A 12,524-nucleotide genomic window follows, 5' to 3' on the forward strand; every position below is an offset into this window, starting at 1 on the left:
TGTCAACGAGAAAAGTATAAGAGGAGGCTTGAGGGTCACTTGGAGAACACACCAGAGTGATAAGTCATTCTATTCTCTAGAGCAGGGTTTGCTAAGAGAGATAGAATTAGTGATCAGTTGTAGCAAGGGGCAGTGAGTATGAGGCAGAGAGGCAGGGATAGTGTCGAGGATCGCAGAGGCAGAGAGAGGCAGATGCAGAGCCAGAGGGAGCCATGTAGAGGCAGCAGAGATTGTGCAGAGCCAGAAGGGCTTGCGTCATCCACGCAAAGGCTGCAGGAGTGACATAGAGAGCTAGAGAGGCTGTGCAGAGTCTCAGTTGGCTAACGCATAGGGTTTCACGCTGACGCAGAGGCCAGCAGGGCTGACGCTGAGCTTCAGTTTGTGTTGGAGAGGGATTTCGTGGAGCAGGCTTTCTGAATACCTGTTTTCAAAGAGAAGTATTGCTGCCAGATTTTTTTTATCTCTGTCGGGTTAGCCAGTTTGGCACCTAATGTACTCAGAAAAGAACTGCTTAATAATAAAACGCTCAGGTAGCTGCACCGGTTTTCCCGCATTGGGTTTTTCTGGGGACATTAGTCCAAAAATAACGGTGTCATTTGTGTGCTTGTTTCTGTTTCCTTCAGTTGATGATCTGTGATGTGTTGAGCATGCACTTGCATTTATTTTCAGTATTTACATGGTAAATAACTTGTTAATTAACAGAACAAGTAGGTAGGAATAAATCAATAAAGTGCATGGAGGGTTTCTAACATGTCAGACTTAAAAATTCCAACACCTGTAGGGCTGTAACTAGCTGCTATTTCTTAATATTATCATCCGTAATCTGATGTGCTGTCCAAACAACTCCTGCGACAAACCAAAACTGTTCTGGATCTTCGCTCCCTGTTCCTTTAAAAATCGACATCTTCATTGCGTTCGCCATGTTGAATGGTGGAAATGGAGGTGGGGGGTGAAGGTGTAGGTGTATGAGGCGGGGGTGGAGGTGGAGGTGGAGTGGATGGATGAGGTATCCTCAGAATACCCTGTGTAATTAACTGAACTACACTTCGCGGCGTAGTCAGCACTGTCCCTTCGTCGTTGCTTGAAGGGGGTTCAATGAGCGGACTATATTCTGGGCTAGATCCTCCGTTTCTTCTAAAGAATCTCCCGTAGCCCCAAACATCAAGGTAACTGCATAACCCTCTTTTCACATAACAACATTTTAATCGCAGTCTTTAATGATTTTAGATACTTACCTCGTGGTCCTTTAAAGAGCCTTCGTTCCACTTCGCTATAGCTGATATTCCTATCGATTGCGAAATAAGTCACAAAGCTTCCCAATGTGCGATCAATCCAATGATCCACAACCCGCGCAATATTGCTTTCTGATGCCTCCAGACGTCGCACTAGTTCAGGAGTCCACACTATAGGACCGTTAAGCCTCCACGTCCCTTGACTATCAACCAATTTAGATAACCACTCGTGTAGTTCTTTAGGGAAGAAACAAAAGAACGCGTCGGTCTTGTCTATGTACAAAAATATTTGCAACCACTGCTCCTTGGACAATTTAGGGCTCCTATTCTCTTGAGCCGCGAACGTGTGCACATTTCGATCAATTCACTTGTCAATCTCTTTCTTCGTAGCGAACCATTTATCACACATCTCTTAGATAGATCCCGGTCCCAACTACAGAAGCATTTGTTGGCTTAAGGCCTGACCCAGTTTCAGAGTTGTTTGCGCCAAACAACAAAACCCTAACTGTTGGCCCTTTCGGCAACAACCTGCGTAGCGCAGGCTGCAGTGTCACCTGAAACAGTATTGGGGGATGCTAGAACTAGGTTTTTGCATCCAGAGACAATGTGATAAATGGTCTTAGCTCTTATAGCTCGGATCTGCCTTCACGCAACTCGGTATCCTTCTATGGCCTGATACTATAACTCTAAGGGGATGGCTTCTGGACCTTTGCGAAGGCCTGTGATCAGACTTTATACACCCTAAAGAAGCAGTCTATCTAATTTCACACACTAAGTAAATACCCTAGATCTGCCTTCGTAGATCTATCTGATTTATCAGAAATCACAACAGAATTAACCCTTAACTTCGCGAACACAGATAATTACTTAAGACATGCATAAATATGATAGATTCATTAGATTCGCGCAACATTTATACATTTTTCCATAGAAAACATATTATAAAGTGACAGATCATAACATAAATAGAATTGACAATAATACTCAGATGCACAATATTTCTTCAAAATTAGTCTTTATTAAGCTTCAACGTTCAGATTACAGACTTCTTTACCTTGCGCACTCAGCTGCAGGGGTCTGCGCACTCAGCTGCGGACTTACCAAGGCCTCCTGCGCACTCAGCTGCAGGAGCCTTCCCCTTTCGCCTAAGTACAGGAAGTAGAGCCTTCCTACCTTAGCACTTGCCCAAGAACAATCTCTATCTTGGCTTACTTTTTCCTAGCTACCTCTTAGACTTGCTATGACTGAACTATATATAGGTTTCTTCAATACAGTACCATGGTCCACGGACCATTGGTGAGTCTCAAAACTGACCTATTTACTTATCAAACAAGGGGTTAAAATCCCTTTGACTCCTATCTAGCTGCGCGCTCCGCATCCACATTTTGCGGAGACTTTACATCTTTTACAAAACTTTTACAAAAATTGGGTTAACTAACCCCAAAACTGACCCTAGGGACCCTATCCCAACAGAAGTGATGTATATGATGTTGGGAAGTGGGATGTATATGATGTCGGGAAGTGGGACCACGTAACCAAAATCAGAATTTCCCATGTAGTGCCAACCTTAAAGCTAATGGTGAGTAAAGATCCCACGGGACTAGGATACAAGGCTAATCATGAAATTGGGCAGTGGAGACAAAAGTACAGACCTAGCCCACTCTTTCTGCTGAATCCCCCCACTAATCCATGCCCAAAAGTTCCAATGACAAGTAAGGAAATTTACTCAACTACACCAATGAAAGGCCATACCTTCAGTGTCGGGAGGGCCACCTTCAAACATATAATCATAACAAGTGGGCGAGGGACCACACGACTGTCTCAGGCGGCGGAGAAAATCGCACATCAAGCTATTTGGTGGCTGCAAGGGGTTGCTGGCTGCTGACTGAGGACCATCTAGGAGAAATTTTTTCTCCTATATACACTACCCACAGGTGGTGGGTAACAATCTTCATATTAGAATGATTGCACTTGTGATGTGACAAATGAGTTCAATCTCATTTCTATTTATAGTATTCATGGTGGAGTCCATTGGCCACCAAGGGTCACCACTTTTTCCGAAGTTGACCTAAGCAATTCATGCTCAAGCACAAATAACATAAGAGATAAAAATTTCTTTCATTTGTTTTCGCCCACTCCATTGTAGCCCTGGGTGCCCCTTAGCCCATCAAGGGCGCCCCTGATGCATCCAATGGACAAACAATTATTTTTCACTTGGGTCTTTTACACATGACTTTGGGTACAAAACCCACTGCTTGGGTACACAACCCACCAACCATATTTTGTAGGTCAACTCCTCACAAACCTAGTACCCCATGGGTTGTGGGAGTACCTCCCAAGCTACACATTTCAACAAGGCATTGCACTAGGTTGCTAGATTTTGTGATAACAAGCCTCAAGGTTTAGAACCTAGGTTTGATGCCATATGTAATAGCTTGATCTATGGATAGACATATACATAGAAATTCATTAAATTTATGGATAAAATAAAGATATTCCAATTCCAAAATCTAGATGAGTAGTTTGTCGAAGTTACTTGTGCGCCCTTCTAATCCTGTTGACCAAAACCAACGTATTGGGGACAACTCTCCACCTAACCATAGGCGTAGCTACATCATATCTTTCTACAGTAGGCCATGCCTGAGTCCTTTGTCAACTACAACACTAAATCTTCTTAGCCTTGCCCTCATTTGCCCTAAGCTAAAGGATATCCTTTCTCCTTCTTCACCTTTCTTGTATATAATCCATTTATTATAAAGAACCCGATCTCTAGGATCCACTTGCCATTTGTAATTCTTTCTTTGTCTTGACTTTTCTCTTTTCCATATCTTATTTTTAGTGTTTTTTCCCTTTTTATCGTATAAGTAGTTTCTTTTTAATTATTATTATTATTTTTATGTGGTTCACAGATCCCGACTATTGGTGACAACTACATCCACGGAATAGTTGTACTAGGGATATGCACCCAAATCGATCACTTACTGTCAGCTCAACCACGGAGCTTGACCCCAAGAGTGTCAAGAGAATTGAACCCGTGACCTCTCAATAGCAAAAGTGCTTTTAACGAAGAGGAATCGACCAATTGAGCTAACCGTCGGGGCTTTGTTATCATTATTAATATTATTATTATTATATATTTTACTTATTTAGTAATATAGGGCATTACAACTTATCAACTTTTGTGTATATTCATACACAGTCCATTGTAATTGTATTGATCATCAATCACTTCAATATCAAATATATATTTTATTTGTACCTTTGTTTGCCTTCATTCTGATATGGATTTATGAACCATCCAATTTATAACATTGGGTTAACTTGGAATAATGTAATTCTAATATAATTTGGTTCATGTAAAAAAGAAAAATTGACAATGTACTTGGAAAATACCTAATGGGCAATATAATAGACTCGAAAGAAATATCTGATAAATAGTGTCATGAGAGAAACTGTTTCCCAGATTTTAATATTAGAAAAGTCTATTAGTGATGTGTAATGGGATGATTAAAATTCTGCTTTTTATTTTCCTACTTGTTACTTTTGTAGAAGCTAATGATGTCAATTTTTTTCATAGACAATCATCTAAACCTCAGTACATTGTTCTAATTTGCTTGTCCAGTAAATGTTAATGAACAATGACAGCCATCAGATCCCAGTATTACAAGGATGATCTTAATTGTAAATGTAGGATATTGATAAAGTTGTAACCAAATAATGAGATATTCATATACCTAAATTTCAGGATCCTATCTTAACAACATTCATAAGCTTGCATCTCTATATGGTGATTGGCTTGTAATATTGATTTTGAAATTTATTTGTTTACACCATTATTTATTTCATATGGATATTGCTACTAAGCTATATAAGCATCTCTATTTAGATGAACTTCTACGTCAATGATACCATTTATTTAATTAATTTTGCCAATTATGGCTTCTAACAACAAATAAAATCAAATAAATGGCCCAGCAAAATCAAATTTCAGGCTTATGTTGGCATTTTTTGCAAGCCTTGCTGTTATCTCGGTGAAAAGTCATTGTGCTTAACATCACAAATTTTCCCAATGTTGCTGATTTTTTGGCCAATTTTTCTTCTATGACACCAATGTTGTGAAGTGTGTGAAACAAGAAGCTCCTTGACACTGAACTGAAAGCCTTTCGCATGTGCACAAAGAAATAAAAGACTTTGGAAGAGTGTTGACTGTTCTCTTTGATGATAGCGTTGAGTGTAAAAATGTGGTCAATGGTCTTAGGGAGGCAGGTTATGCCCAAATGTCTCTGGGGACATGTGAAGGGCTAGAAGAAGTTCATGTCTCCTGGCAGCAAGAAAACCTCGGTTCAGTGGGTTAGATGTTGTGGAACATATCTGCAAGAAGGTTTTAAAATGCTGCTACACTGCGCAGATTATGGAAGACAATAAAACAAAATGGAACTAAATAGAGTGGGTCAAATAAAAATTTACATGAATCCCACTCTCTCTCTTTCTTAATATATTTCCTAGGTTGCAGGGAAACATCTTCTGGTCCCTGGGAAAGTTTTCCCAAATTGGCTTGAAAGAACTGGTGAACATGGGAAAAGTTTTACAGGCTTTGGGACAGTTTCACGGGACATTTCCCAAATCTGGAAACGTTTCCTGATTTTGGAAATTGTTTGGCTTCTGGATCCTAGATGCTTTTTCCCTTAAAACCTTGAATCCCTGCACCCAGAACAAATTGAATCTAGGTCCATTGGGTTCTAGGCTAAATCAGGTAAACTTATTCCAAAGAATAAGTTACCCTAATACCTTGGTCCCTAGGAACGTAACTCTTTGCATCAAACTTCGGTTGTTTTAACAAACCCTTAATTTTCCTTGAGGAAACCTCAAACTTTGGATTGACAGCATTTTTTGCATGTGTTCAACAATTGCTTCAAATTCTTGAAAAGCATCAGTTATATATGAACATTGGCTAGAAAATCACAATAAATTCCCAGACACAATGTATATCTAAGGCTGAAAAATTAGTTTTGTTCACAAAATTTTAAAAAAATATATGACCAGACATCAGGATGATGGTTATTTTAAACAAATAGCAGAAGAATTCAACATAAATAACAGCAAATTCTGGAAGAAAATACGCAGTTGTTTTAACCAGTTAAAATTTACAGAACTTTATGATGAAAACTGGTGATCTCATGACAATAAACATGAACCTCGGTCAGTCATGAGTAATGGTCACATAAATAAATGCAGAAATGGTGAGCTACCCAGGTTTTTCTGAAGTTTTCGATATGTTAATGTTTGGAACAAGTAAGATAATTTGAATTGATTATAGGTTGGTAGTTGACAATTGAGTTTTATTTTTATTTTTGTTTTACTAACTTTGAAAAACGTTAAGCTAGATGTTGGCTTGCTTGCCAGTATTTAAAGGAAGGCGTTACATCAGCACCTGCCTTAAGTATGCGAGGAATGTATCATGGCAAATATCTTTTACAGACAGGGCCAGGATACAAATATTTGTTGAGTACTAAAAAATTATATGTAAAGGAAAAAAGATAGTGTTAGTCAGACATTGGAGCCTGACTATTGTTTTTTGTTTTGAGCAGATGCCGAGTTCAGGAATACGGGCTTGGAAAGATCAGAAAGGCTTGCCAAAGATCTGGAATGGTTTCTGCAGCAAGGCCATGCTATTCCAGATCCCAGATCTCCTGGAATAAACTATTCCGAGTATTTAGAAAAAATTGCAGAGAAAGATCCACCAGCATTTATATGTCACTTTTACAATATATATTTTGCACATAATGCTGGAGGTCAGATGATTGGAAGACAGGTATATGCTTTTCTTTATATTCTCTCTCCTCCACATCCTGTCACTTACATTTTGGTTCTGATGGTGTTGTATTGTTTAAGAACAACGCAGTGCTATAAATTGTAATAATTTAGAGTAAAATTGCCATAAAAAATACTACTGTTTGCCTTTGGACCTTAATTTTGCTCAACATTTGCTTAAATGCTCTATACACTGTATCTTTGTAGCCTGTATGTCTATCTATATATTTTTTTACCCGAAGAAAACCTTGCAGTGAAAGACCCCAGCACTTCCTTGCATTTCATGGATGGTGACGTGTAGGGACTGTTGATTTTTGTAGCATCGTATGTGTTCTATCCGCGAAACTTTGTGGAGAGACTAGAATACATGTATTGTCTGAAACCCAGAAATCATTTCTGGAAATTCAACCTAGAGATGATTTAATTAAAATATTTAATCTTTTTTTAATGGTGCCTATGTCTAAACTTAGGAAAACTGATTAATTAAAAGGTATTAATTAAGTCATGGTGAGAATCTTCTAGAAGAAGACATGGATCGAGTTCTAGTTAATCTTAGCCATCGATTATGTTTTAATCTTGGCCGTTGAAGTCTCAACGAGAGATTATAAGAATAAATTCGATGGGGGTTGGAGAACACACTTGAGAGACAAGGAATTCGATTTTGTTGGGAAATCGAACTCCAGAGTAGCAACAGTCAGTTGTCGGAGGTGATTCAGTGAAGTCGAAGCAGTGAGAGAGGGGCAGGGATAGTAAGGCCAGAAGGAAGTTTCTCCAGTCCGGTGAGTGCATAGCAGAGAGGCAACGCAGAGTTTCAAAGGGAGATCTGTATTTTGTTGAGGAGAAGTCGAAATTTAGTGCCAAAAGCCGGAGTGGGAGCCTCGAGGCCAGGAGGATTGATTTTTCAGATAGCAGTTGATCAATTAGCGAGAGAGATGATAGTCTGAGCTGGGTGATGCAGAGGCAGCAAGAGGCAAGTCATATTGAGCCAAGGTCAGTGTCGGATCACCAGTGGGAGTGAGATTTTCTCACTAGATCTCTTGTCAGTTATTTCTCTGTATGGAAAGCTAGATTTGAAATTCCATAGATTTGTACTTAGATTTATTATTGCATAATAAATAAAACCCTCAGCTGCTGCACCGGTTTTCCCAAGTTGGGTTTTTCCGGGGACATTGGTCCAAAAATAGCAGTGTTATTTGTGTGTGTGCGCATCTATTCTTCCAATATTATTTTTCTTTCGCAATATTTATTTTGTGAAAGTTGCAGTGTATTAGTTTTGACATTTGCCGTAGGAAACTGCAAATAATTTGTTCAGTTAATTTAACAAATAGAAGAAACCTAATCAGTTGTTGCAGTAGGATTCAGGGTTTTCGAATGCTCACATGGTATTAGAGCACAGATAGAAGCCGGAGAGCTCAGTAGCAGTAGAGGAGGAGGTTCGAATTTCTGCGTGTCTCACATAGCTGGAAAAGACACTGCCCGATAGATGTGGGAAGCACTTGCTACACTATACGAAGGATATTCCGAGCAACGAAAGATGTATCTTGAGGAGAAGCTGAGATGCACGAGGATGCAGAAAGGGGAGCGTATAGACCCATTCCTTACTAGGCTTTAAGATATTCGAGATCAACTGTCTGCAGTAGGGTTACAAAATTGGTGCGGTTTGCTCTAAACAACATTTCCGAAGAGTGGCAAGTCTTCGTCTAGAGTATTCTGGGCAGAGGAAAGTTGCCAGACTGGGATCATATATGGGCTGATCTGCAGTAGGAGGAGATGAGGCGAGATTTGGTGAAGACTACCATCACTTGCGGCAGCAACAACAGTGGGTCGAAGCAAGTAAAGGAAGAGGAAGATGTGGCCCTCGCATCAAAGGGGCAACAGGAGCAATGCAAGAGGAAGGACATTTCCATGGTGAAATGCTTCAGATGTGGTGAGGTTGGCCACTACAACACTCAATGTTCTCTAAAAAAGAAGGACAAGGAGGAGAAGCAGGATCAACAGGTTGCATTTGCGGAAATTAACGGGCTCTCCTCTAGATTGGAGGAAGAGTTTGCCATGATCACCGATATACCTTGAGGAGTGAGATGAGGTGATTTGGTTTTGTAGCCCCAGAGAGCTACAGGATGGGCAAGATTCTTGAGGAGGTCCACCTCATGAATCAATACCTTGCTACGGGAGCCCAAAACATGCAGTAGCCGGATGGATCAATGGCATTTGGTGCAATCAGGTGCCAGAGTGATAGATGCAGTAGCTAGTAGCAGGTCAGATATTGGGCAACGCAGTGCAGAGTTGGTAGTGTGAAAAATTAGTTACCCGATTCCCACTGCAGCAACTAATGTTAATTTTTCTAATTGTTAATTTGATTAACCAATTTACTTGTTGTGTGCCATGACAAATATCAAATTAAATACACTGCAACCTACACAAATAAAAACTGCGGAAAATAAATACAGCACATGAGAGAAATAAACGTCACACACATCTACACAGTTATTTTTGGACAAATATTTTTGGAAAAACCCAATGTGGGAAAATCGGTGCAACAACCGAGGGTTGGTATTATTAAGCAGTAGATTTTTGAATACAATCTCTGGATGCCTTGTTGGCTATCCAGTACAAAAAATATGACTGATAGAAGATTAGTGAGAAATACCTCACACTATCACTGGCGATCCCGACTGATACAGCCACAAAATGGCTTGTCCCTTGCTGCCTCTGCGTTGTCACTGCGTATGCCTAGCGTCACAGCTTCTAGGGACAACGTCACCCCTTCTACTGTTCGTTTTGCCTCTGAGACTTCGATTTTGTCCTCCCGGTTTGACACCCCGGCTTCTGGCTTTAGAAATCGACCTCTCCAGCAAAAATACAGATCTCCTCAAGGCTTTGCGCAGCCTCTGCGTCAGCCTACGCTGCCTCTCCCAGATCTCTCTCTGTCTCCTCTGCTGACTCGCTGAGTATTCCCAGCTCAGGAAAAATGTCCAACTGAAACTATCCCTGCCCCTCGTTGCAAGAAATCACTTCGAACTTCTCTCCAGCGACTGCTACGCTGCTCTCATCAGACATTCGATCTCTGATCTCCCACTCGATGTGTTTTCCAAATGCCCATCAAGCCTCCTCTTATAATCCTTCTGTTGAGAACCAACGACCTAGATTAGATTCTAATCAATAGCTCAGATCATTTTGGCTTGATCTTCGTGTTCTTCTAGAAGTTTCACCCACAGTTAGATTAATACCCTTTAATTATTTTAATTCCCTAAGTTTAGACTTAGGCCTCCATTAAAAATAATTAATTATTTTAATAAAACTGTCTCCGTGTGGAATTTCCTAAAATGATTTTTGGGTATTTTGGAATACATGTGTCCAAGCCTCCCTGCAAATTTTGAGGCTTAGAGCACATCCAATGCTACCATAAATCAACAAGCAACAGTGCAAATGGCATAGAGCAGAGTCAGCAACAACACAGAGGCTTCGGTGACAACATAGAGTCTAGCAGCAGTTAGGAATCAGGTGACAAATGCATCATATTGACCACAGTTGGTTCAGTATTTTGGATGCTTTTCAGTTGCGGTTGCAGCAACATCAGATGGAGAGGGAGTTGCAGTGCAGATGCAGTGTTGGCAGCAGTTTAGCAAGGCCAGCAGCAGCACGAATGTAGCGTATATCGTAGTTGCACAGTATTTGGTGGGTAGCAGCAGCCAACCATTAGCAACGTAATAGGAGGTGGTGCAGAGACAGGGTGTTTCTTCAGTGGGTTGCAGCGCTAGAACACACTCCTCGCTAAGAGAGAGTGTTCATTTTTGTAGCATCGGATGTGTTCTAGCCACGAAACTTTGTGGAGAGGCTAGAATACATGTATTCTCCAAAACCCAGAAATCGTTTCTCGAAATTCCACCTAGAGACGACTTAATTAAAATAATAATCTTTTTTTTAATGGTGCCTAAGTCTAAACTTAGGAAAACTGATTAATTAAAGGGTATTAATTAATTCATGGTGAGAATCTTCTAGAAGAAGACATGGATTGAGTTCTAGTTAATCTTAGCTATCGATTATGTTTTAATCTTTGCCATTGAAGCCTAATGAGAGATTATAAGAAGAAATTCGATGGGGGTTGGAGAACACACTTGAGAGACAAGGAATTCGATTTTGCTGTGAAATTGAACTCCAGAGTAGCAACAGTCAGTTGCTGGAGGTGATTCAGTGAAATCGAAGCAGTGAGAGAGGGGCAGGGATAGTAAGGCCGAAAGGAAGTTTCTCTAGTCCAGTGAGTGCATAGCAAAGAGGAAGTGAGTCCCACAAAGAGGCAACGCAGAGGTTCATAGGGAGATTCATATTTTTTTGAGTAGAAGTTGAAATTCATTGCCAGAAGCCGAAGTGGGAGCCTAGAGGCCAGGAGGATCGATTTTCCAGATATCTGTTAATTAGTTAGCGAGAAAGATGCTGGTTCGAGCTGGGTGATGCAAAGGCAACTCATCTTGAGCCAAGGTCAGTGTCGGATCACCGGTGGGAGTGATATTTTTCTCACTAGATCTCCTGTTAGTTATTTCTCTGTATGGAAAGCTAGATTTGAGCTTCCATAGATTTGTACTCAGATTTACTACTGCATAATAAATAAAACCCTTAGCTGCTGCACCGATTTTCCCAAGTTGGGTTTTTTCGGGGATATTGATCCAAAAATAACAGTGTTATTTGTGTGTGTGTGTGTGCATCTATTCGTCTAACATTATTTTTATTTCACAGTATTTATTTTTTGAAGGCTGCAATGTATTAGTTTCGATAATGCCGTAGGAAACTGCAAATAATTTTTTTATTTAATTTAACAAATAGAGAAACTTAATCAGTTGTTGCAGTAGGATTTAGGGTTTTCGAATTTTCACAGGGACATGGAATGAGGCACGCAACAAAGGCAGCCAGTGTGGGGGATCGACCTTGAGATTTCTTACATGAAGCTCAAAGTACTGAACCACCTATTCTAGCTCATTGGGTGTAGTGTTCCCATCCGCTTAGGAGACATAAGGGGGGAATTCCGCTAGCCTAATTAAGTTCTCGTAGGCGAGGACTGATAAATTAATCAAGGGAACATGGGTCCTAGGCTAAAGTGGAGAAAAGGGGGACATGGGTCTTAGGTTGATGAAAAATCACTTTTAATTTATAAAGTGAGAAAACTCACTAAAGTGACTTTATTAAAATAAAATGTAAAAATACGGCAAAAGGGTCAAGTGAGTGATAAAAAAGAGAAATGACGAATCTCTCCTCATTCTTGCATTTGTTCACTTGAGACATAGATTTTGGGAAAGATTTTGAGAAGGAGACTAGGGTTTTTGGAAATCCTCATTTTGGTTGTTGCCATCGGTGTTGAAAGTTGAAACTATACACCCCTATGTAACTGGATTCGTCCAAACCACTTGTCGAATCCGAATCCTGCGAATCGGATATGATTCGCCAGGAATTCGAATCCCAGAATAGGATTCGATGTGTTCGTACATG

The 12,524-nt window shown here is 40.3% G+C and overlaps 1 protein-coding gene across 2 annotated transcripts in view; it reads left to right on the plus strand.

The window, feature by feature from the left end:
- Positions 1 to 12,524, plus strand: part of LOC149239663 (heme oxygenase 1, chloroplastic-like) — a 122,042-nt gene that overhangs the window by 64,513 nt on the left and 45,005 nt on the right. For both annotated transcript variants that reach the window (XM_089373472.1, XM_089373471.1), the window contains exon 2: positions 6,821 to 7,044. In XM_089373472.1, coding sequence (XP_089229598.1) covers positions 6,821 to 7,044 — 224 coding nt within the window. The remainder of the gene's footprint in view (positions 1 to 6,820; positions 7,045 to 12,524) is intronic.

Source organism: Pinus tabuliformis, chromosome 8, assembly GCF_031772625.1.
Source record: "Pinus tabuliformis cultivar Carrire ecotype Pingquan chromosome 8, CPIR1, whole genome shotgun sequence".
NCBI classification, from domain to species: domain Eukaryota; kingdom Viridiplantae; phylum Streptophyta; class Pinopsida; order Pinales; family Pinaceae; genus Pinus; species Pinus tabuliformis.